Here is a 25,555-nt window from a genome sequence, read left to right as displayed (position 1 = left end):
GTTGCTTCTTAGCACAACCTACATTCTAATATGAAATCCTCTAATAAGTAAATTAGCCCATACATCTTTTTTTATTAAGGGTTAGCGCGAACGCAGACCCCACTATCAGAAATTATACGACCGAGTTACCCACATTTGGGGTAATCGCAGAGGTCAGCTCAGTCAAAGTGCAATGACTGAGCCTCGCCCTGGGCCCACTGCCTGTCTTGTCGCAGTGAAGACCCTCGTCAGGTAAATTAGCACATACATCTTATTATACATTCTTAACACCCTACAAAAAATTAAACCTAAACTACATTTAAACAGTATTTTGCAAACGTTTCCTATTTATATTTGCGTTGTAAGTAAATACTATATGCGCGACCTTAAAGCGTTTAAAACAGGCCACGTGCACATGAATATTGAACACTTAACATCAACACATACAGTAATACAATATGTACATTATAATATGCTGCAAAGGAACGATAAAACGGTAAGAACTACATTAGAAGGCGGTTGCCTGTGTATATAGTTGTTAATTTAGAAATGTTTGATTAACAAACGGGAGATGAACTTAAGCTGAAAGCTGAAAAATATTACATAAACAATATAAAAAGTTAAGCGATTTGTTTTAAGGTATGACGCTTTAAGTCATGTATTTTATATAATAGCTGCTTGGTCACACTGGTAGCATTTTAACTAAGAACGCAGCTAATTATTGGCAAGAACCAGCTTCTATATCCTGGTTGAATTGATCAAGTTCAGACCAAGACCCGACCTCGTACAAGTCTTCAGGATCATCGACCAAGGCTCGGACTGTCTCCTGGCAAAGTGGATCATGGGTATACACAGCCAGCACAGACAACTGAAACAAAATATCAGAGATTTACATTTCAACTACGAGTTCACACCAACTATAAGTTATTTTTATTTTTTTGTATATATATCTTTATCTTCGATGTAGGAAGGTCGAACGCGCAAACTAAACATAAAGTAACATTAGTTTCCCTGACCCAGTATCAAGTTTGCCTGTGAAAGTTTTTTTTTGAAATATTATTGATTATAATTGCCCGGTAATTAAGCTGCTAATTAAGTGCTGGCTCAGCAGGAGTTCATACCATTTATAGCACCTTACTCAAGGGTGCCACAGCATGGGAGCAGTTAAACCCAAGTGTTTTTACCACCAAAACACGCTGCCGGTACTATATACTTTTAGCTACAAAGCATTTATAATTTGTTGTAGTTTTATTTTTTTTATTCATGTGTATGTTGTTGTACAATTTAACTTAAACTTTACTTAAAGTTACCTTGATTCCTCTTTTCTTAAGAGTTCTCAACCCCTTTTTAAGGTAGTGACCCTTCGAGGTTCTACAACCGTCTGTAGCGATCAATATTTCGTGAGTTATTGAATCGTTCCTTCCAGGGAAACTTCGCATACCTTCACATAAAGAAACATTGTTTTATTTATAAACTGGTAAAATATTTCTTGCACTTTGAAACATGAAAAAGTGACCCTTAAAGTTATATCTTTACTGGTAGCATGGTGTAGTGGCCAAAACACTTGTATTCACTACATGAGGTCGTGGGTTCGATCCCTTCTGCTCTCATGCTGTAGCGCCCTTGGTTAAGGCGCTACAAACGGTATAAACTCCTGCTAAGCCAGCACTTAATCAGCAGCTTAATTATCGGGCAATTATAATTTATAACATCCTGAACTGCTAACGGCAATTTGAGACTGGGTTGGTGTAATGTTACTCTATGTTGAGGTTGTGAAGTCGACCTCCCCACATCGAGGATAAATAAATAAAAAAAAATTGTAAAACCAACAAAAAAATACATGAAATTCTTTGCATCAAGTAAAGCATTAATTATATATTCTTAAAAGATCAACTTTATAAAATTTAGCTTTCTTTTTAATACACAATTTACAATTTCTCACCTTCTGCTTGTTGGAAAACCCATGCATTAGCTTCAATCAGAGCTTGACCAATCTTAGATCGATGTCCACCTCTGTAAATAGCTCGACTTATTCCCCCATCTAAACCCGGAGCAGTTAGATATTTGTCGAATGGAAACACCATACGAGCCCATCTTGCAAATGACATCATTGCAATCTGGTTCTCTTGAATTCCGATCCCACCATTAATGTTGTTTGCCACAGCCTTGTTAAAAAATAACATTTAAACAAAGTAAAAATATTGTTTCAGTTTTTAGAAGGCACTCGTTAATTGCGCGTTCAATGATCAGGATTTTAATAGTCATAATATGGTTACAACTTTCATTTAATATTTGCATGTGATAATTTACCCATGCACAACAAACTAATTTTTTTTTTTTTGTAGGCTTATATGTTGGACCTACATAAACATTTATCGTTCACTAAGCTCTATCTTATATAGATGTGTTATGTTTGGGTAACTTATAAGAGGTTTTAAAAGAAAAGATGTCGTATGAAAAACGGTAATATATGCAACTAAATTAGATTACATTTATGAATGTTAAAATTATGGAGCTCTATTAGCGTCGTCTGTAAAGTTATAAAATGCGAAAAAGGCGGAATTTTTATAACCTTACCCTAATCTTGCCTTGTACATTCCGCCCTTTTCGCATTTATTTTAGTACTACCCGTTTAAACCGGCGGACGACGCTAATAGAGCTCCAAAAATGTAATACAAAAAGGCTCCATAAGTATTTATAAATTAACTTGAACTCAAATTCAGAATTTCAAACCTTGAAATTATTCTTAATTTTTTCAAAGTTGACCCAACCAACTGAACCAGATTCGTCACCAAGTAAAATAATATCTCGCATTCTCGGGTGCGAAGCGTGGCCAAGGAAGTTTCGAACATAACGGCACAGAACGCTTGTCTTCACCGGCTCCACACACGCTTAAAAATAAAAAAGTTTTAATTTCAATATTGATTAACCAGTAATGCTGATAGTAAGAATTTTAGTGAATTTTTATTCTGTACTAATTAGTAATAACCTTGAAAAACTAAGTTAATTAAAATTAATTAAAAATACTAAAAGTTAATTAAAAGTACTATAAATTAACAATTTTAACAATTAAAAAAAAGTTACTAAAAATTACCTAAAATTAAAAAATAACCAACAACGTAATGCTAGGTCAGGGTTAATTAATAACTAAAATTTATGATCAGCTTTGGTGATATTAAGAAATACATCACAAACTAAAGTTTAAATCTAGTTATAAGGTTACCCCAAAATTCCTACATTAACTATTAAATCCTGACTTACGTTTAGACATAGTTTGTAGAATTTCACAAGGTTTTCCATTCCCAACAACTTGTGTTACAATCACTTGGGATCTTGTGCTGACGTTGTTCTTACATGCTGTCCAATCTTCCCATTCTACTCTACAGTCCGCACAACCTAAACATAATGGCATAAAGTTATTGTAATCATATTCTTAAACTAATTACTTATAAAACTAAAAAAAATTAAAAAATAATATTTAAAACACTTTTTTATTGTTTCCCTAAACTGTTTGTTAAATATAAAGTAAACCTAGTAATACGAATACGCCATTTTCTTAGTTACTTTGTGACCTTTTTACAAGCTTTGTAATTAGTAGTTTAGATCCTTATTTGAAAAAAATTATATGCAAATATTTGTGGTGGAAGTAAATGTACGGTTGTATGTAAATTCTGGCAATAATAGGTTATTACAAGTACAGGTTATTACACAAAGTTATCAGACAAAACGTTAAATTATATAAAATTATTTAAATGTGCCCCCACCTATAATTATTAGGTTTTGAAAAAATGATTTTGTACTGTATAGATTTCTACTTTTTTTTAATAAATGTAAGTCATAACAGAAATTTAATTTTTAAGATTTTTAACCTATACAGAACTAATTTTTTTTAAAGCTATCCATTAACCTAATAAAGTAAAAACAAACTTAAACTTACTCTGAGTATCTGTTTTAAGTCGTGGACATTGTCTTCCAGCACCAACAGCTTCCGTTTCAACGACTTGTGTTCGACTCATTCTTCCATTCGTACAATCCCCAAACTCGCCCCAAGTAACCGCACAATCGATACAAGCTGAAACAAATCAAAGCTTTAATTTATATTGCGAAAATTAATTTATATTACAGTGCTGTTGACTGCACTTTTGTTGACATATTTTCAATTAAGGGTGAAGTTTTATTAGCGTAGTCATAAGTTAAATCAGTTCAATATAGGAAAACAATTTATATTAACATGTAAGTTAACAATAAAAGCAAAACAGGTAGAAAACCAAAGCCATTCACCATATATCTATATATAAACAGTTACCCTTGTATATAAAGAAGCCTAGTAAACGATGCATGTATGCCCAATTTGTGGGCCTTTTGCTGTTTGTGGTCGGACAAATGTTATTTAGTTTTAACCATTTTATGAATTAAAATGCCAACTAAAGGCTTGGTTATAAAAAAATCACTGTAATAAAAACTAAACGAGTTAAGCATATTTTTTTACCTTCAGTTTGATTTTGTAGTGGAGGGCACTCAGTTCCTGCCCCGATTGGTAGAACTGAGATAAATTGTTTTCTTGATCTCTTATCGTCTTTACATGAACCCCATCTACCCCATAATACTTGGCAGTCGATGCAAGCTAAAATATAAAAAAATAGTTTTAAAATTTATATCCATGTATTTATAATAGAGCTTAGTGAACAATATACGAAGTGCTGTCCAACTTATAAGCCTACAAAATTAAGAAAAACAGCCATTTATGTTGCGTGAGTAAATTGTCATGGTCAAATATCAGTTTTGACCATATTAAGGCAATTAAAATTGCCACAGTAAGGTAGACTATCGACTAGTTCTAAATAACTAAGTATTGAAATAAGATGTTGTTACAGATAACCTATATATATATATTGGTAAACTAGCGCCACAATTAAATGTACAAAAGTACAACTTTAAAGAAAATTACCCTAAACTGCATTAAGTATTTAACCTATATTATTTTAACAACAACTTTACCTTCTCGCTGATTTTGCAATTCCGGGCAAGAAGTTCCGCCACCTACCGGTTGTACTGAAACGTATTGAAATCGAACCCTGCTTCCTGCCGCACAATTACTCCAGTCTGCCCACTTGACAATACAGTCGTTACAATCTAAATCAAAATTAAATAAAGTTTACAACAAGATATAAAGTATTACTTTAATTTTTGTTAATTATTACCAAAAATGTTTTTGTTTTGTTTACTGTAAACCAATGGTTATGTAGACTTTTTAAATTCACCTTAAGGTATTAGGTTTTATGTTTTAATAGAAAAACGTGTGCTCTTGTGGCGAATAGTGTGACTCGAACCCAAAACCTTTGAGCCAGTAGTTCACTGTAATGACCACTATACTACCGGACTCAGATCGTTATGATTTAATTAAAATAGGCCACCAATTTGAAACTGAAGTCCTAGCAGTGGCAAAGGAAATCTATATTCTTGTACCATAAGGTTGATTTGAAAAATTAAAAAAAAGTTCCGACCTTTGGTTTGGGTTTCTGGTTCCGCACAATCTTTTCCTTCCCCTATCTTGTTAGTTTCAATATATTCGGTTCTTGATCTACTTCCATTAGTACAAAGACTCCATTCTCTCCAGGCAAGAACGCAGTCAACACAAGCTAAAATGCGAAGAAGTAGAAAATGTTATATTTAAGTAAGTTAAATATATAGATTACTACTTATAACAGACTTGTACAATTGTTTAACAAGTCGGGGTAACATTAGTGGTCATTAGACTATTTGAAGCAGAAAGTTATAATCAAATAACAAAAACAAAAAACATTGTCACAAATAATTTAACAGAACTATAAAAATGATGTAACTAAATAATTAACCAAGTAAAAAACCAAACAATCAAATAAGTAACCAAACAATTACTTAGATAAAAAACCAAATAGCCACCAAATAATATACTAAATAACCAACCAGATAACCAACTAAATAACCACAAAAAAAAACAAGAACCAATAACCAAATAAATAACCACCAAATAACCAATAACTACAAAATAACCACTACTTAAAAAAACAATAACCAATAACCAAATAAATAACCACCAAATAACCAATAACTACAAAATAACCACTACTTAAAAAAACAATAACCAATAACCAAATAAATAACCACCAATAACTACCAAATAACCACTAATTAAAAAAAACAATAACCAAATAATCACCAATCAACCAGTAATCCAATACAAAACACCACATTATTTAAAAACTACTAAAAACTTGTTAACATAAGTCGCAAACCTTCTGTTTCTGGATCTTGTTGAGGACAATCCTTTCCAGCCCCCACCTTCTCTTGTGAAACAACGTAATCTCTTGATCTTACTCCGTTACTACAACTACCCCAGTCCGCCAATGTTAGTTGACAATCCTGACAAGCTGAAAACATAGAAAGTTTACAGTTAAAATTTGACATCTATTGTTACATGATAAAATATTAGATAAAGCAATTATTTATATATCTATTTGTAAATTACAACCAAACTTAATATGTTAAAAGAGTGTAGTTAGCTTAAAAACCTTGGTTTTTTAGGTCTGATTTAAAGTAAAATAGCTAAGATTATAATAATTTCCTAAATAAAGGCACTTATACTTTAAAATGCTACCATAACGTTTTACTTTTAATGTTGTTAAATAAAATTAAAGGTTTTACAAAAAGCTTCAAAGTCAAAACTTTTAAAGGCAGAAATGTTAATAAGCATACCTTCGACTTCAGTTTGCAACTCCGGACATGGAGTTCCAGCACCAACCGGTTCGGAGTCAATATATTGGGATCGAACTCTCTCTCCGTCTTCACATTTTTCCCAATCATCCCAGGCTACCTTGCAATCTCCACAAGCTAAAGGAATAAAAGAAATAAATCACCCATGCATTACAAAATTGGACAAACACGTTTATTCATATATCGTCCACTAAACTTCAATATATATAAAATTATTAAAAATCTGAACAGCATTATGTTTTAACTTTACCATGTATAAAGTTATTTCCATTTAATATTAAAAGATATATTAGTTACCAACTAAATAAAATTTTAAAGTTCAATCTAACGATTCTTATTCAAGATAGACCCTTTTACTATCAAGCTATACTACCAAGTATTTAACTACCGAGGAACTTTTATGTTAAAAACATGAAACAAAATATCAAACCTTCAGTTTGTGTTTCAGGTTGATCTGGGCAAGCTTTACCAGCTCCAACAGCTTGGTTGACTACAACTTGTTTTCTGTTCCGTTTTGTGTTGATACAAGTTGACCAAGATCCCCATTCTAACTCGCAATCCTTACAAGCTGAAATATAAGTGATTAGTTAGAATTTTTCTTATGAATGTCACAAATCAGGAGCAGTGTGGTGTAGTAGACAGAACAATTAACTTTACTACATCAGGTCCTTGGTTCGATCCCCACTGCTCTCATGTTATTGCGCCTCTTAGTAAGGCGCTTTAAACGGTATAACCTCTTGAGTCAACCAAAAGCTTATTTATCAGGCAATTATAATCTTCAATATCCCAAACTGCTAAAGTCAATTCGAAACTGGGACAGCTATCTGTTGTTACTCTATGTTTAGGTCGTGCAGTCGACCTTCCCACATTGAAGAGAAATAAACAAATTTAAAATAACATATAAAACTGTTATGAGAAATCGTAGTATTAATGTTAATGTTTGTTTTATTTAATGTTTTATCTTGTTAAAATAAATATTTAATACTTAAAATGACATAAAAAGCAACTGTACCTTCAACTTCGGTTTCCAGTTCTGGACACGATTTTCCAGCACCGGTAGTGGGCGTGCTAACGTGTTGCGATCTTGATCTTCCCCCGTCAGAACATTCACCCCAAGCTCCCCACTCAACAGCGCAATCAACACAAGCTAAAAACAATAAAATTAAAGGAAAGGCATCAACATACTAACGAAGCGGTAGCAATGTACATTTAAAGTAATGTATAGTTGATCCTTCTAAAATATTTACACTAGAAAGTTATCATAGCTCATAAAAAAGACTACTGCACGTTTTTTAGTTTGTTTGCTATTGTAGTATACCGATCATGGCATCAAACCATTGGTCAAAAAGTTTTGTGTTCGAAATTTACTAATGACCCAATATCCCAAAAAAGACTGGCGTTTATAATAGCTCAAACACTTTATTTCTTTAGTTTAGTACACAAAATCGATTTACTTATTTTCCTCTAGATTCTACTTTGCTATAGGCTAATGTTAGTGGGCCACGTTAAAAACTCATATATCTAAATATTTTAGGTACAAAATATCTAACCTTCAACTTCGGTTTGCAACTCAGGACATGGAGTTCCAGCACCAACCGGTTCGGAGTCAATATATTGGGATCGAACTCTCTCTCCGTCTTCACATTTTTCCCAATCATCCCACGCTACCTTGCAATCTCCACAAGCTAAATAAATCAAGTAAATTCAAAATACAGAAGTTGACCTTGGTTTCAATAAAGATTTTGACAAGCAATTGATGAATAGACGAACTATTTTAAATGTCTTAAAATGACAATTTTTCAAAAATAAGACCCAAACGAATTCATATGAAATTGTTTTAATTTTTTAACAATTTTTAGTTTTAACCTTAGTCTAACATTTGTTTAACAAAACAACAAGATATCGAAATGTATTCATAACAGCAAAAAAATGAAATAAATTAAACATGAATGTTTAATGCAATCAAGTGCTTTTAAAGTCTGCTCACGTTCCAGATTGTTTAACAACTATATTTACAAATCTATATCGCAAAAATCGTTTCTATCTTAACCAACAATAAAAGTGCCTAAATCACATTTGCTTTTAACTTGTAAGCAAGTAATCAGACAATTTTTTTTGGTCAATAATACTTAGTCCAGACAACTTATGAAACCTTAGAACCTTAACTGTTTTAACTGCGATAATGAACTTATGAAAACCTTTGCAAAAAAAACAATATTACAGTTTTAAAAACACAACATTGTTAATGGAATTGTATCCTTATTAATATTGGGATTTATGAGTAGTCCATGCCAACATTAAGTTAAAACATAAACAACTTAAAATAATGTTTATATAATTTTAGTCATTATTAGGCAGCTAAAACCAACACTTTAAGGACTAACAATTAGTAATGCTTAATATGTAAATAATCTAACCTTCGACTTCAGTTTGCAACTCCGGACATGGAGCTCCAGCACCAACCGGTTCGGAGTCAATATATTGGGATCTACTTCTCTCTCCGTCTTCACATTCTTCCCAATCATCCCACGCTACTTTGCAATCTCCACAAGCTGTTAAAAACCAATACAACTCCTTAAAACCTTATATAAATCAGTTTGTAAATAAATTAAGTATTAAACCAAAATAAAAACACCCCTTTTACATGTCCTACACCTTATTGAAATCTTTTTAAAAAGTCTTCAAAAAACAAGTATAACTTGGAACAACAACTATTAAAGGATACCATTTAAAATAAGCCTTTCTACAACCATCTCGTGGATATAGTTTCTTAGCAAACAAGATTGCTTAGGTTGATACAATTGAATGTGTGACAAAATTATTACCTTCTTCTTCTGTATTTAGCTTTGGGCACTTTGCACCAGCACCGACTAGACTTGTGTGAATGTGCTGAGATCTACTGCGTTTCCCGTCTACGCATGCACCCCAGTCCAACCAGTCCACCTTGCAGTCGATGCAAGCTTCAAATTCAGTCTGTAACTCTGGGCAAGCTGCACCAGCCCCGACTGGACTGGTATGAACATGTTGAGATCGACTTCGTTCACCATCAGCACACGGAGACCAGTCTAGCCAGTCAACCTTACAGTCAGCACAAGCCTCCACCTCTGTTTGTAACTTAGGACAGGCTGCACCAGCACCAACTGCACTGGTATGAACATGTTGAGACCTGCTTCGTTCACCATTAGCACACGAACCCCAGTCTAGCCAATCCACCTTACAGTCGACACAGGCTTCTACTTCTGTCTGCAACTCTGGACAAGCTACTCCAGCTCCCACAGAATTTGTATGTACATGTTGTGACCTGCTTCGTTCACCATCTGCACATGCAGACCAGTCGAGCCAGTCTACTTTACAGTCGATGCAAGATTCCTTTTCTGTACTAAGTGGCGGGCACTCCTTTCCAGCACCTACTGATGGGGTAGTGACGTGCTCAGACCTTGATCTTTCACCGTCTGCGCATGCGCCCCAATCTTGCCAGGCGATCACGCAATCAACACAAGCTAAAACAAAATTTAAACTTATTACTTACATGTTAACTAGGTTCGAAAAATGAGCCTATTTTTGTTTTACTTTTAACAAATGCAATTTCAATTCTAAGAGTGTTTAGAAATGTTTAAAAAATGCAGTGTGTAAATGTAAGCAAATCCTTTTATAATTAATATTTGTGGATAATGTTACCTTCAACTTCAGTTTGCAACTCCGGACATGCAGCTCCAGCACCGACCGGTTCGGAGTCAATATATTGGGATCTAACTCTCTCTCCATCTTCACATTCCTCCCAATCATCCCACGCTACCTTGCAATCTCCACAAGCTAAGGAATTCAAATACATTCGGTTAAATAAAGAACAAAGATGATAAATAATATCAAGCAACTAGCCTACATTTTTATAAGTTTGTAAAATTCTGATATTGTTGACATAGCTTGAGTCAACTTACAAAACATTTAAACAAGATGATAAAACAGTTAAACAACTTTAATTTTTCAATAAATAAATGTTAAACCAACTAACTATTGAAGAACTCTCAAAATGCGTTTTAAAATTTTATAGCTAGAATTTTCAGTTGGGCTTAGTACATCAAAAAATAATTTAAACACTGGTATTTTTGTTTTGTTACCTTCAGTTTGATGTTGTAACCGCGGACAAGGATCACCGGCGCCCACGGCATCTTGTACAATATGTTGGTCACGTGATCTCTCTCCGTTATTACATTCGCTCCAGTCGTTCCAATCAACTTGGCAATGTTGACAAGCTGGAAAAAACAGTTCGTGAAATAATATTTAAATTAAACATTAACTTGTCGTTCAACTTTTAGTTTAAATACTTATATATAGCTTTACGATAGTCCTTTTTTTATTATTCAAGATTAGATAAATTTCTTTAGTTAATATAAAGTTATTTATCAAACACGTGTAAGTGTATTACCTTCTGTCTCAGTTCTAAGTTCTCGACAAGGTGCACCAGCTCCCACAGGATTCGTGTGAACGTGTTCGTGTCTAGTTCGTTCTCCATTAGCACATTCAGTCCAGTGCAACCAATCCACTACGCAGTCAATACAATCTTCTGTTTCTGTACTAAGTTGCGCGCATTCTTTCCCTGCTCCAACTGCTGGGGTTGTAATCTCTTCTGATCTCGATCGTTCCTCGTTGGAACAGGTCGACCAAGGTTGCCATTGCTTGATGCAGTCCACACAAGCTACACATGTAAGATCTTGTCAAATATTTAAATTACACAACAATGCAGACAAAATGTAAACAATGCAGAGTCTAGCTAAAGCAATTAACAGTTAGTTACTTGATAGCAATATATTTTCTAAATAAATATCCTTAATGTACCTAAAATGACCTTGCAGCATAGCATAAGTGGCTGTTAATATTTGTTTTTAGTATCTATCTGTTTATACTAGTTTATAGTATCACATAAAATAATGTGATATTAACAGCCACTTATGCTATGCTGTAAGGTCATTTTAGGTACATTAAGGATATTTATTTAAAAAAAATATTAACTTATTAGTTGTATAAACATTTATTTACGTTCAACTTCAGTTTGCAACTCCGGACATGGAGCTCCAGCACCAACAGGTTCGGAGTCAATATATTGGGATCGAACTCTCTCTCCGTCTTCACATTCTTCCCAATCATCCCAAGCTACCCTGCAATCTCCACAAGCTAAAGGATTAAAAAAAACATATTCAAATTAATTGAATTGTTCTTTTAAGAGATTGATTTTTTCATAAAATGGCTTTTTAAGATTGGCCTTTAAATATTATTGGCCTTTTAATATAGTACCTAACCAATTTACTTTACAAGCTATATAATTCCCCACCTACTACACTAATCCAGGTTTAGTATATAGTTAAATACAATTAAATCTAGTTATATTACCTTCTGTTTCAGTTCTAAGTTCTCGACAAGGTGCACCAGCTCCAACAGGATTCGTGTGAATGTGTTCGTGTCTAGTTCGTTCACCATCAGCACATGTAGTCCAATGTAACCAATCCACTACGCAGTCGATGCAATCTTCTGTTTCTGTACTAAGAGGCGGGCATTCCTTGCCAACTCCTACAGATTGAACAACTACTACTTGACTTCGACGGCGTTCCTCGTTGGCACATTCCGTCCAGTTTTGCCATTGTACAACACAGTCAACGCAAGCTGTAATAAAAATTCTTTTTTTAGCAAAATAAAAGTTACGACTTAAAAAATGCCAGCAATGTAAGTTTAGCCTTCACAACTACAAAGTCATAGAATTTTTAACCCTTAGTTTTAACATTAAAATGTGACAAATCTAAGTTATCTATGGCCAATTATTTTCAGGTTGGGTGGTATACCGGTCATGGCATCAGATTTAGAGCCTAAAGTTTTAAAGTTTAACCCCAAAAGTGCCATACTTTTGGCCCTTGAGCCTGCCGTTTACGGATAGCTTAAAACATATCCAAAAAGTCAACCCTTCCCAATAAAAATACAAAAAATATTGGTCTAAGGATATACGAAATAAAGTTTTAATATTACAATTTTTTTTAAACTAACCTTCGGTTTCAGTTTGTAAGTCAGGACAAGCAGTACCACCATTAACAGGTTGAACTGAAATGATCTGAGATCTTGATCTCTGACCATCACTACAATCTCCCCACTCCCCGTATTCAACTTGGCAGTTCTTACAAGCTATGTAATAAGGTAAAGCACTTTATAAGTTAAACTATTAACCTTGCAGTGCTAAATCACATTAAGGCCTACATCATTTAAGTTAACAACTCAATTTAAACGTTCATATATTTTTTTAGTTATCATCCTAAGGTAATAAGTGTTTGTATTTTTAAAGGCTAAAAATGTGCTGTTTTGACTTGTTTTAAGCTATATGTTAACGCCTTAGTTATGGTGTAAACAAAATATATTTCAGACTTTGACATAAACTATATGTTAACAACTTACCTTCTGTTTGGGTTTGTGGTGCACTGCAGTCGGCCCCAGCTCCCATTTTCTGTACAACAACTTCCTCAGTTCTAGTTCTCACACTGTTTTCACAACTACTCCAAGCCTCCCAACCAAGTTGACAATCAATACAATCTAAATATTTAAGTAATATAATATCCTTAATATAGTAAAAGTTTTGATTTTTGTATTGAATAATGTCTTAATGAAAGTTATCTAGTTACAATGTATTAGCAACCAAACTCCATTAAATATAACAAAGCCTTACGATTCGCCTTTGAGCACGGCGTTAACGGATAGCTTATTTAACAGCACACCCTTCCCAATAAAATGACTTAAAATCTACAACCTTAGAATGATACAAAAATTACTTTTAGATAATAGGTTTTTAAATTTTTACTTGGAAAAGGTGTCCTGTTAAAATATGTTTTGGGCAATCAGTAAACGCCAGGTTCAACTAAGTGTTTCACGAAAAAATATATATACACATAAAACAAGAAACTTATACCTTCTTCTTGTACTGGCAAGGTTGCTGGACAAGGTCGACCAGCTCCCACTGCTTGGACAGCGATTGTGCTGGTCTTGGTACGTTTGTTGTTCTTACATTCAGACCATGGTGATTCCTCGACCACACAGTCAACTGGGGCTGTTTAAAAAAAGATTAATAAGTTATGCAAAGTAGAAAAATGGGAAAAGTTAATTTTAGCCAAGTTTTGAAAAATGTTAGGTGTTGCCATACTTTTTGATTAACCTTTAGTAAAGTAATACGTTTAAACAGTTTACTTAACAAGAGATAAATAGGTGTAATATTATATTACAGGAAGAAATAGGTGTCATAAAATATATTGGTGTAAAAATAAACGAAATAAGTAAAAATATGGGTAACAAAAAGATAAGTTTAATTGTAATCTAAAATATTTTATAGTTGGTTAAATGTCGATATTAACTTTTATAAATTATTGTAGTAAGGACAATAAAAGTTAACTTACTTATTTCACAAGTTGGTATCGGATGCGACCATTGCTGATTAGATTCACACAGCGAGGATGGAGATCCAATCATCTCATACCCGGACTTACATTCAAATGTACAGAAGGAGTTGTAGTGGTTATCATTGGAACACTTTAGGCCTCCGTTAGTAAGGGTGTCAAAGGCTGGCTCACAGAAGATTTCTAAAAGTTAAAGTTTAAAATAATAGTTAAAAATATTATTTTGCGAGCTTAAGTCAATATGTCTGATAATGATTTTTAAAGTAACTTTAACATTTGTACTTAGTATACTATGATTTTGTAAAAAGATGTTACATGAAATAAATAAATGACAAAACTAAAAGCAAACCACAAAATAGATTTTAAATTATGTTACCCAACCATATTAACCTGAAACCGTTTATTTTATTGTTATAAAACATATAAATATCCAACTTTGGTATTTAATAAATTATTTCTTGGCATAACAAGAAAACATTGTGCATTCCACAAAGTAAAACTTAGCTATTTAAAAGTTACTGGTTGATAGCCACACTATAAGCAAGATTTTAATTGTCATAATATGGTATCAACTCTCAATTTATATTTGCTAGTATTAATTTACCAGCGCACCATAAAAGAAAGTGTTATCAATTTTTTAGGCCTAAAAATTGCACATGTATTTATATTAGACATAAATGTATAAATATATATTGTTCACTAAGCTTTATTATATATGGAAAAAACTTTAACACTTACGAGTGCAGCTTGGTTGCTCCTCTGACCATCTTCCATCATCTCCGCAAACAAGGATGTTGGCTCCCTGCAGGAGGTACTCTTCGTTACACCAAAACGTACAACTTGATCCCAGGAGGTTGGTGTTGTCACAACCCATCCTTCCACCTTCCGGACTTCGGAGCTGAGTACAGTGGTCGGGTCGTTCTAGAAAAAAAATAACAAAAATTAACTTCACTAATGTATTGGTTATAGTTCATAGACGTAGTCCGTATGGACTCAGGTTTAATCCCCCGCAGATCCATAATTATGGTACATTAACATTGTCTAAACGGTCGTTGGTTCAAATCCTACCAAATGCATAAAATTTATATATTACCGTTTAATATTTAATTTTAAAAGTAACTGTAAATTTCCCTGCTTTGCCGTTTCATATTTTGCTTTCAGCTTTGAAGTTTAATGCAAATTACCCGCATGAGTAAAATTTGCATACCAATAAGGCTGCAGAAAATATAATTTTATATATTTTTTTAATTATCAAAAAAGTAACAAAATTTACCATCAACATCTGGAGGTGTCGGTTCCGGACCACTGTCTCCTCTGCCCCCAACTAAACAAAACAACAACAAATATTTAGGTTTGAATCACGTCATAAACGGTATTTACAAAAACTTAAATAACAAGTTTTTCCAAAATTATTAAAGCTAGGTTGATGAAGTGCCCAAACGATTAGGTTTAATTTTGTTAAATTGATTTATTTATTTAATGTGTGAAAAGGTCAACTTTTTGACCTTAACACAAAGTAACGTCAGTTACCCCAACCCAGTCTCAAGTTGCATTTGGCAGTTTGGGATATTATAGATTATAATTGCTCGATAATTCTGCTGCTAATTAAGTGTTGGCTCAAAAGGAGTTTATACCGTATTTACAGCATGAGAGCAGTGGGGATTGAACCCACGACATCATGTAATGAAGTCAAGTGTTCTAAAGTTACATAATATGTGTAAAATTTAATGGAATTAAAAGCATGCATTTTAAATGATAAGTTTTATAAATTAGAAAATGTTGAAATATTTACCACTAGTAGTAGGGGTGGGTATAATGTCAGGAACTATAACTTTAATAAAAATTTTAAATTTTAATGTTAGCAAATTTTGTTAATTAAAAAATGTTAGTTAAAATAATTTGTAGATTTGCAGAAAAGTAAACAACTATATCATACTGGGTTATAATACACGAGCATGCTTTTTTATCAAATAAAATTAACATAACAATGCAAATTTCAGTAACTTAGTTAAATAAATTTTTTTAAATTTTTCACCTTCATCTTCATCAGCGACGTAGAATTCTGTAAAACAATTTTAAAATTTAGTAAAACATAAAAAAAATAGTAAAAACTTCGCTTTATATTAAGTTGTTTAAATACTTACCTATATTACTGAAATACATTTTACCGAATGTAGGTAATACCGAAACCCAATTTATGAAAACAACATTTTACCGAAATTTAATTCAAAATTTTATCAAGAAATAAAAAACATTTTTAATTATCATGAATTTAGTTTTCGATAAAACATCAATTCGGTAAAACATGAACCGGCAGCTTGGTGTAGTGGTAGGAACACTTCCCACACTACATAAAGTTTTGGGTTTGCTCCCCAGTGATCTCATGCTGTAGCGCCCTTGAGTAAGTTGCTATAAACATATAAACTCCTGCTGATCCAGTACTTGATCAGCAGCATAATTATCGGGCAATTATAATCTATAATATCCCAAACCGCCACAGGTAACTCAAGACTGGGTCAGGGTAACTGATGTTACTCTATGTTTAGGCTAAGAAGTCGACCTTTCCACATTGAGAATAAATAACTATAATAAAAAGACATCAACTCGGTAAGAAGTAAGGTAGCTTTAAGATAGCGAAAAATAATCAATTCTAAAATACGAACCTGCTCGTGTAATATCAGAATCCTGGATAGAATTCCCGACTATTGAGCTTAAAGCTCGGCCCAAGGTTGACTTCGGTGTGTTGATGACTTCAATCGAAATAATAGCTCCTGTTGACTTATCGGGCATTTGTTTAAAACTTGTAACAGCTAAGTTCTCCTTTAAAAATTAAGGAGGGTTATGAGTCAGAATAACAACTTTTAGAATTAACACATTCTTTGTGTTGTAAAATAAACAAAGTTTGGTGTTAACATTGGTTGTATAAATATTATAAAATCATGTGAAATGTCAATAATTAAATTATAATTTTGACAGGAATTTTGACAAGTTCAGAATAAACCTTTTTAAAAATATAAAAGTTAAAAATCCATTTAAGATTATTTAATTATTGACACTTTTAAAATATGCCATAAATCCAATTAACTCAACAATTTTAAAATGATAAAAAAGGGAATATTAAATTCACTTACAATATTCTCAGATCTTACAACTCTTGTCAAAAACAAATTAAAATTGACCTGTAAAAAAGTAATAAATTAAACATCGATAACAGTAATATAGGTACAAGAGTTAAGGTACTAAAATGGTCTTATGTTATATTCTATAATATTCCAAACTGGGTCAAGGTAACTGTTGTTACTCTATGTTTCGACTATCAAGTCAAACTTCCCACATCAAAGATAAAATTATATATAATGATAATGTTGAAAAAATAAAATAAAATACTTCTTCATCAATTGTCTTCTTCTCCGTGATGTAATATTTCGAATCGGGATTGTTTAACTTTTTACGGAATTTTTTTTCATAGACAACAATTATTTCGTATGGTACCGGTACTGCTGGCTAAAAAGAAAATAATTTAAACTTTTTTTTTATTTTGCTTTTTCGCGCATTGATAAAAGTAAATAATAAATACGATATACAATTAATATTACAACAATGCGATGGGAAAAAATGACAAAATCAATTTAATGATTTAAAAAATACCAAAAGTATTAATGTTTATATAGAGATTTAAAGTATGTTATGGCATGGTAACCAAACCCATTAGGACCTACCGTATAATAAATGAACACTTCATCAAATAAAGGTTTAAATTAAAAAAAAAATCAAAATTTAAAATACAATAAACAAAATGTAAACTTTTTAACAATAGTTGTATTTAAAAAAAAGTAATACCTAAATTTAAAAAAGCCTTATTTATAAAAATTAGATAAGTTTGTTATAATAGACTAGCCATTTATAACTTCCTTATGAATGTGTTTATTGTTCATATATTAGAATTAGGTAACCTGTTTAATTAACCACAAGTCTGAGGTAATTTAGGTAACTGTTTCTATTTTTAAAATACACTTTTTTGTAAATATGGCTTGTTAAAGTACAATGTCTATACATTATTCCTTTAAAAATTAGATGGAAATATAAGTGTTGTTAATAAAACTTAAACAGTGGGCCTTTATTAATAAAACTTTTAGTTTAAAACCCACCCTATAGACAGCATTTAATTTACATAATATAGTCACAACTTTTAACTAATATTTGTCCACAATAATTCACCTGCGCATCACAAACAGAAGTTTTATTTATTTTGTAGGCCCTTAAATTGGACACATATATATATATATCATCCACTAAGCTTTATTATACAAAGATTATGCCTGTTATAGTATCATAATGTTGTGTAATTAGTTTAAATAAAACTAAAAGTTTGTTAAACTTACTGTTGTTGTGGCAACGGTTGTTGGAATCGAAACTTCAGATACTAAAATAAAATAAAAATTTGTAAGTTTAAAGCAAAATTATTTAAGTTCTAACTATTAACAAGCATTTAAACAAATCCATTTCAAAAGCAGAACAATACATACGCATAAGTTTTTTCTTCGGATATATATTTATCCTCGATGTGGGAAGGTCGAATGCAAGACTTAAACATAGAGTAACATCAGTTACCCTAATCCAGTCTTAAATTGACTGTGGCAGTTTGGGATATTATAGAGATTATAATTGTCTGATTATTAAGCTGCTGATTAAGTGCTGGCTTAGCAGGGGTTTATACCGTTTATAGCACCTTACTCAATGGCGCTATAGCACAAGAGCAGTAGGAATTGAACCCCGGACCTTATGTAGTGTAGCAAGTGTTCTTACCACTACACTATGCTGCCGGTTAAGTTATTACTTATTGCTTCAAAAAACTTTTACAAACAAGTATTTACTTGTAACATCGGCGACTTTTTTGCTGTTAATTCTTCCCACATTGGGCCAGTTGAGCATGGCTTCATCCAGCTCATCTTTAGTGGGTAAACTGTACTCCTGGAAAGTGACGTCAACAATCGATCGAGTATCCCGCGGGTTGTCTCCAGGTTCGAACGATTGAGCAGCGACCGTAAAATCATCCGGTGTAGTTTCAAGTTCATCTTGGAGATATCTTGTCAGCTAAAAATAATATTTATAATAAATATTATTTTTAATGTGAAAAGGACAACTATGTGACCTAAACATAGAGTAACATCAGTTACCCCGACCCAGTCTTGAGTTGTCTGTGGCAGTTTGGAATATTATTAATTATAATGCCCGATAATCAAGCTGCTGATTTTTGTTTGATGCTTAGCAAACGGATTTAATTCTCGCCATTATTTATTTAATAAAACTAAACGACTTTATAGTCTTGACATAGAGTAACATTAGTTACCCCGACCCAGTCTTAAATTAACGTTAATATAAAACTATAATATAAGATTTACTTATTAATAGCTCTACGGTTCGGATTTTGATTGTCGTGATATTGTGGTAACTCTTAACTAATATTTGCCAGTAATAATTTACCCTAAAATTGCAAAGGCCTATAAATTAGACATATAAATATATCGTACTCTAAGCTTTATTATATGTTAATGGTAACGTGTTAAACTAAATTTAGCTTTACAGTCTGCTCTAGAAACGAGGTCAAGCACTTAAGCCATGGGTTAAAGTTTAGTAAACTTACAAGACTCAGTTTTCAACCAAAGCGATTTGCAAAGCCGGGTTTTATTTAGTGTTTGTGCCAATTTAAATACGATACGACCTCAACAGGTCGTAAGTCAAGTGTTTGTTAAATTTAAGTAGACAAAGTTTATACAAAACTTGAGACTTGAAAAGAATTTGGATCGATTGTCAACAAACGTTTTGCATTATACAAATATTTCCGCAGTAGACAAAATAAATTAATAATTTGACTTTTTTAGGAAGGTTTTGTTTTTATAAAAACAATTATTGCATTATCGCCAAAAAAAAATCATTTTTTTGATATATTTGGGCATAGAGTTAACGTATGTATTTCTTATGTTATTTAAACTTTATAAACCAATACGCATTAAAAAGTTTTAATGTGATTGACTTATCGCTGTTAGAAATTCAAAGTCGGTTTTGCCCACTTTAGTTTAAGATTTGAGATAAGATAAAAACCACACACATGGCCCACGCAGTTGAGCAAGTGACGAGATCTTAACGGTTTAAACTCGGTTTTAATCGAAAACGATAAAATCTTAACAGCGGAAAATAAAACCTATGATCTCATGTCTTACTCAGGGATACTGCAACATTTCAGCAGTTGGGATCAAACCCTGGATCTTAGAGTTAACTAAAAGACGCTAAAACATGCCAGCAATAAAAATCAAATTCAAAACTTCTAGCCTAACTTCAGAATGTTACAACATGTCAGCAGTGGGAATCAAACCCAGGATCTCAAGCCTTACTTAATGATGCTACAACATGCTAGCAGTGGGAATTAAACCCAGGACCTTAGGTCTTACTTAAGGATGCTACAACATGCCAGCAGTAGGAATTGAACCCAGGACCTCAGGTCTTACTTAGGAATGTTACAACATGTCAGCAGTGAGAATCAAACCCAGGATCATAGGTCTTACTTAAGTATGCTACAACATGTCAGCAGTGGGAATCAAACCCAGGATCATAGGTCTTACTTAAGTATGCTACAACATGTCAGCAGTGGGAATTAAACCCAGGACCTCAGGTCTTACTTAGGAATGCTACAACATACCAGCAGTGGGAATCAAACCCAGGATCATAGGTCTTACTTAAGTATGCTACAACATGTCAGCAGTGGGAATTAAACCCAGGACCTTAGGTCTTACTTAAGGATGCTACAACATACCAGCAGTGGGAATCAAACCCAGGATCATAGGTCTTACTTAAGTATGCTACAACATGTCAGCAGTGGGAATTAAACCCAGGACCTTAGGTCTTACTTAATGATGCTACAACATGCCAGCAGTGGGAATCGAACCCAGGATCTCTGGTCTTACTCAATGATGCTACAACATGCCAGCAGTGGGAATCGAACCCAGTGTTTTTATAATTACAAATTAAGTTAATTTTACCTCATCATCTATTTCCTGGGCGAGTCTGATAAATTTCCTCGATGTTTCACTGAGTAAAGCTGACCTAAATCTGTTCCTGAATGTTACAATATAACTTCCTAAACAGTAAAATTAAAATGGTTAAAATTATGTTAGCACTAATAAAAATACGAGTTAATACAACTAACATATAAAACCAATGGACTAAAGTAATCCTTAATTTAAATCTTAGTAAACATTTTTAATCAAATAATAACATTGTGAAAAGTTTTACCTTGAGCTGGTGCAACTTCCTGAAAAAAAATTGTAAAGTTATGAAATATATAAAAATAAAATAAAAAGTTTTATATATTTTATGTTATATATTTAATATCTTATATCATTTCAACTACCAAACTTTAATAAAATTTTAATTTTAAACAAAATATGCGGTCGCTTGTTAAAAAAAAAAAAAAAAAATTCTGATTTTTGTTTAAATTTCAGAAAACTTTCAACTCACCTCTCCTGATCCTCCACTTCCGTTTTCTTCTCCATAATAATCGCCGTAATCTCCTCCATCATCGTCGTAATCGTCCCCTTCTTCATATTCTCCATACCCGTCGTCATATACTGTTAAACATATTAGTAAAGGTTAGTTTAAGTGTATTCAAAAAAGTATAATCATCGCTACTTGGTGTCTAAGGTTCGATTCCCACAGCCTGAGGTTCTGGGTTAGATCTTTAGAAGTTGATGTCTTGAGTTTGATCCCCACCACCTAAGCTTTTAAACCTACAACATAAGATCCAGGGTTCGATTCCCACTGTCTGAGGTCTTGGGTTTAATCCACTTTGTTTAAAATCCTTTGGTTGGTTTACATTCTTTAAGCTTCTGGGTTCGATTCCCACTGCTTAAGGTCCTAGGTTTGGTCCCCACACTGGTATTTTTATTTTCGTATACTTTTATAATTAAAGCAAATATCGGTGTGGGTGAAATATTGCTACAATAAAATTTATATTTAAACTTTACACAAGTTGACGATCAAATCTATTTGCGACATTTATTTAAACAAAGCCAGACTATTAGCAAACAATCTAACTAAATAAACCAACCCAGATCAAACTAAAACGGAATAAACTAAACAAGCAATCATATAGGCGCTATAACAAAATTTGCTATTTGAAAACCTTTTAAAATCTAACTACAAATGTTCATTTACAAATTTTAAATATTTATCTTATGTAGATTGTGAGATCAAATTTACAATAAGCGAGATATTTAAAAAATTACAAAATCAATTATTTAAAATCCCAAATATTTAGGTTAGAAGTTTCTAATGCTTTTGATAGAAATAAGTATCGTAGACTATAAGTTGTCTATACAAATATATTTAAATTTGCCAGTGCTAAAACTACCCCGATAACGTTATTTAATGTATATACATTTATACAAGTAACAAAATTACGGTAAAGGCAAATTCTCCATACAAAAAATTACAAAAAATTTTTAGAAAACCTAAACTTAATACGAAATTAGTTTTAAATAAAACTCAACTTACCCCCTTCATATTCTAGCACGCTGTCGCTACCTCCATCAAAGTATTGTCCATTAACCAAACTTAAAGTTAAAATTAATCCTAATAACAGCGCCCAATTCATCTTCTCAGGTTGGCTTTCTGCGTGGACAATTAACTATAACTATTCACGTTAACCAGCAACCTTTTAAAATAAAAAATAAAATGTTAAACTCTAAAGCGATATCTACAGAGATAAGTTTCCTTTAATGTTAACTAGTTATTCAAGTTGATAGCTTGTAATACATATTGATATCGTGTAAATTGTAAGTTAAAGACGCTGCTATCTTAACTAAATTAATATCGCAAAGCACATGATTGCTGCTTTCTGTGCGCTAATAACAACGTTCTTGTGAAATTGAATTTCGTTCGGAAATAAGATTTTTTTTCGGCGGTGAAAAGTGAGAAAAAAGTGCGGGTCTAACCACAAGGCAGCGACGGAATCCGCTCAAGCCAGACCGTAAGTGAAGTTGATGGATTATTTAATATGCTAATAACTACCTACAACATATAAACTCCACTCAATCAACCACGAATTTGGGCTTGCTATTCAGTCTAACCTTGCCAAACCTTCTGTTTTTTATCTCTTAATAGTTAACACTTGTTTAAACGAGCCTTCTGTGAGCTGTTAACCCTAGGATTAGAAGCTGGGAACTCAAGAATAGGCAGTGGGGGATTAAATCCGTTTTTTCTTTGCAAGTTTGCAACTTTTCAGCGGTGTTCTGTTACCCTGAACAATGCTCACATACATATATATAAGTGTGAGAGACGAAACCGAGTGGTAGCGAAGCATAAAAGCGATTGTTCGAATAACAAGGAAACCAGTGTGCGCAGTCGGACGTGCACTGATACCCAATTGCTTAATTTTTCCGACGGAAATTTCAAAAAAATTCGAAAATTTGCAAAAAAAATTGTCGAAAAATTTGACACAAAACTCGATTTTTAACGCCTTTATAACAGGTGCAAATAAAACCACATTTATTTAATAACGAGACATATTTCTAAACAAAATCTCAGTGGAGTTTATTAAAATATATCAACCCACAGTGGAATACAAACTGAACTTTATTTAACTTTAAAAACTTAAAAACAAAACTCAAAATCCCACATCGCGAATAGAAAAATGTATTTACTGATGATGATGATTAGCAACTTTTTATGCACCGCAAAAATGTCTTAAAATCATAAAAATAACCGCGTTGTATTAGGTTACGAGATGCTCTAATTAGCCTCGATTTTGCTGACAGCAATTCTTGGTGTATTGCAACATTTTAAAACCCTTTTTTTCATCCCAAATCGGTAATTTTTTACCAAATTCAACAGTAAATTTGCTAAAAATATGTTATAATATTCAACATTTATTTAATAATGAGCCATTGTTTAACGATTATTATTTCTTAACAATTACAACAATCAAAATTTTCTTAACAATGATTTAACAATCAAACAATAAAAGCTATTATTATATTTATATAAACAATGCAACGATATATAGAGAACAATAAATTTAACTTTAAAAATCAAATTAAGGTCATTGGCAGCTGTAAAATCAACACAAGACTTTTATTTATGTTTTAAAAACCAAAAATCATTTTAATCACACAACCTCCTATGTTAGTCTAGACACCAGCGTTTCCTTTTTATATATTTAACATAATTCGTTTTTGTCTGATCTGACTCACTTTTAACTTGTTTTTACTTTGGATTTCGATTTGTAAACATGTTTTTCCAGAACTATAAAAATCAATCTGCACAATTCAATTTCAAAATGTCTTAAAAAATCGCTAAAAATTAATTTTTACCTAATTATTTAAACCTGCAGACAGTTAAATTCGATTATAGCCGTGTGTTTATATTACAACGTAACAATGCAAAACAGTCGTTCACTTGTTTAAAATAAAGGACCATTGTTACAGGATATAATGCTTTATAAGCACACAAACAATCACCAAATATGTTTTAGAGGAAAAATCTAAATATGGGATATTAGGTAAATTTAATAATTGCCAAAGATAAGAAACATCAAAGTCTTTGTGTAAACACTTTTCAACGGATTAATTTAAAGGAGAAATGATAGAAGGTAATATTATAGTCTACCTGCCTTAAGCGACGTTTTATTCAATCCATCTTATTTTAAAGGATTTATAAGATATATATATTCCAATTTCGGATTATTATTTTTATATCCAAAACTTTATAATACGAGTTATTTGTGGATTGGGTTCTTAAGCTAAGAATAACACCTGCATCTGTAGATAACACATTTTAATATTAATAAAGTTACCTAAATTTTGATAAATAAAACGAATTTTCTAGAATGGGTCAGCTATAGCATAATAGCCCAATAAAAATGAAGTAACTGTTGTTATAAAGCGCAGTTGTTGTTATAAAGCGCAGAATTTTTTAACAGAGTTTAAAATACGCATTTTCTATGGCCTTGGTGAGACTTGAACCTGCGGCCTTACAAGGTATGGATCCGACATATCGATTAATTTACTTCGTTACAGTTTTAAGGTTACGGAAAAGTAGGTCACGTGTTATTCATAAAATATTGGTAACTCTCGGCTGACAACAAGCGGGAGTATTTTAAACAAATTTGGCACACTGTATTTGACGGTTGAACTACAAGTCGAGAGGTTTAAAGTTCGAGCCGCACCAATGTCACACTATTTAACCTCAAGTCGGCGTTAATGAATAGCTAAAACACATCACAACAGCCCTTAATAATTAAAATACAAAAATTGTACAAGCTTAAGGGTACATAAAAAACATATATAGCATTATATAAAATACCTTTTTAATGTCCATTGTAAGGTGGTTCTTTTGCATTTTAT

The 25,555-nt window shown here is 32.5% G+C and overlaps 1 protein-coding gene and 1 non-coding gene across 3 annotated transcripts; both read right to left on the bottom strand.

The window, feature by feature from the left end:
• Positions 1-75: 75 nt before the first annotated feature.
• Positions 76-239, bottom strand: LOC145754263 (U1 spliceosomal RNA). Its single transcript, XR_014284141.1, has one exon. It is a non-coding gene; the product is annotated as a U1 spliceosomal RNA (small nuclear RNA).
• Positions 240-431: 192 nt separating this feature from the next.
• On the bottom strand, positions 432-22,863 carry LOC145753963 (uncharacterized). Of its 2 annotated transcripts, XM_082570518.1 has the most exons (38): positions 22,707-22,863; positions 21,672-21,781; positions 21,447-21,465; positions 21,194-21,291; positions 19,031-19,250; positions 18,539-18,579; positions 17,544-17,660; positions 17,288-17,335; positions 16,820-16,976; positions 16,192-16,218; positions 15,949-15,987; positions 15,430-15,480; positions 14,895-15,077; positions 14,157-14,339; positions 13,676-13,813; positions 13,168-13,302; positions 12,766-12,900; positions 12,121-12,390; positions 11,770-11,904; positions 11,159-11,428; positions 10,851-10,985; positions 10,411-10,545; positions 9,558-10,232; positions 9,150-9,284; positions 8,283-8,417; positions 7,745-7,879; positions 7,163-7,300; positions 6,715-6,849; positions 6,255-6,389; positions 5,484-5,618; positions 4,978-5,112; positions 4,469-4,603; positions 3,917-4,051; positions 3,241-3,375; positions 2,713-2,870; positions 1,922-2,144; positions 1,290-1,420; positions 432-847 (listed from the first exon to the last, which is right to left on the bottom strand). In XM_082570518.1, exons 1-38 carry the CDS (start codon positions 22,804-22,806, stop codon positions 698-700), a joined length of 5,571 nt encoding a protein of 1,856 aa, XP_082426644.1. In that variant the 5' UTR covers positions 22,807-22,863; the 3' UTR covers positions 432-697. The 2 variants fall into 2 exon arrangements, with proteins under 2 accessions (XP_082426644.1, XP_082426646.1); XM_082570520.1 differs by lacking the exon at positions 15,949-15,987.
• Between the last annotated feature and the right edge of the window lie 2,692 nt (positions 22,864-25,555).

This window comes from Corella eumyota, chromosome 5 (assembly GCF_963082875.1).
Source record: "Corella eumyota chromosome 5, kaCorEumy4.1, whole genome shotgun sequence".
NCBI classification, from domain to species: domain Eukaryota; kingdom Metazoa; phylum Chordata; class Ascidiacea; order Phlebobranchia; family Corellidae; genus Corella; species Corella eumyota.
Note: the sequence above shows the minus strand (reverse complement) of the source record. Positions and strands in the feature narration are given on the sequence as shown.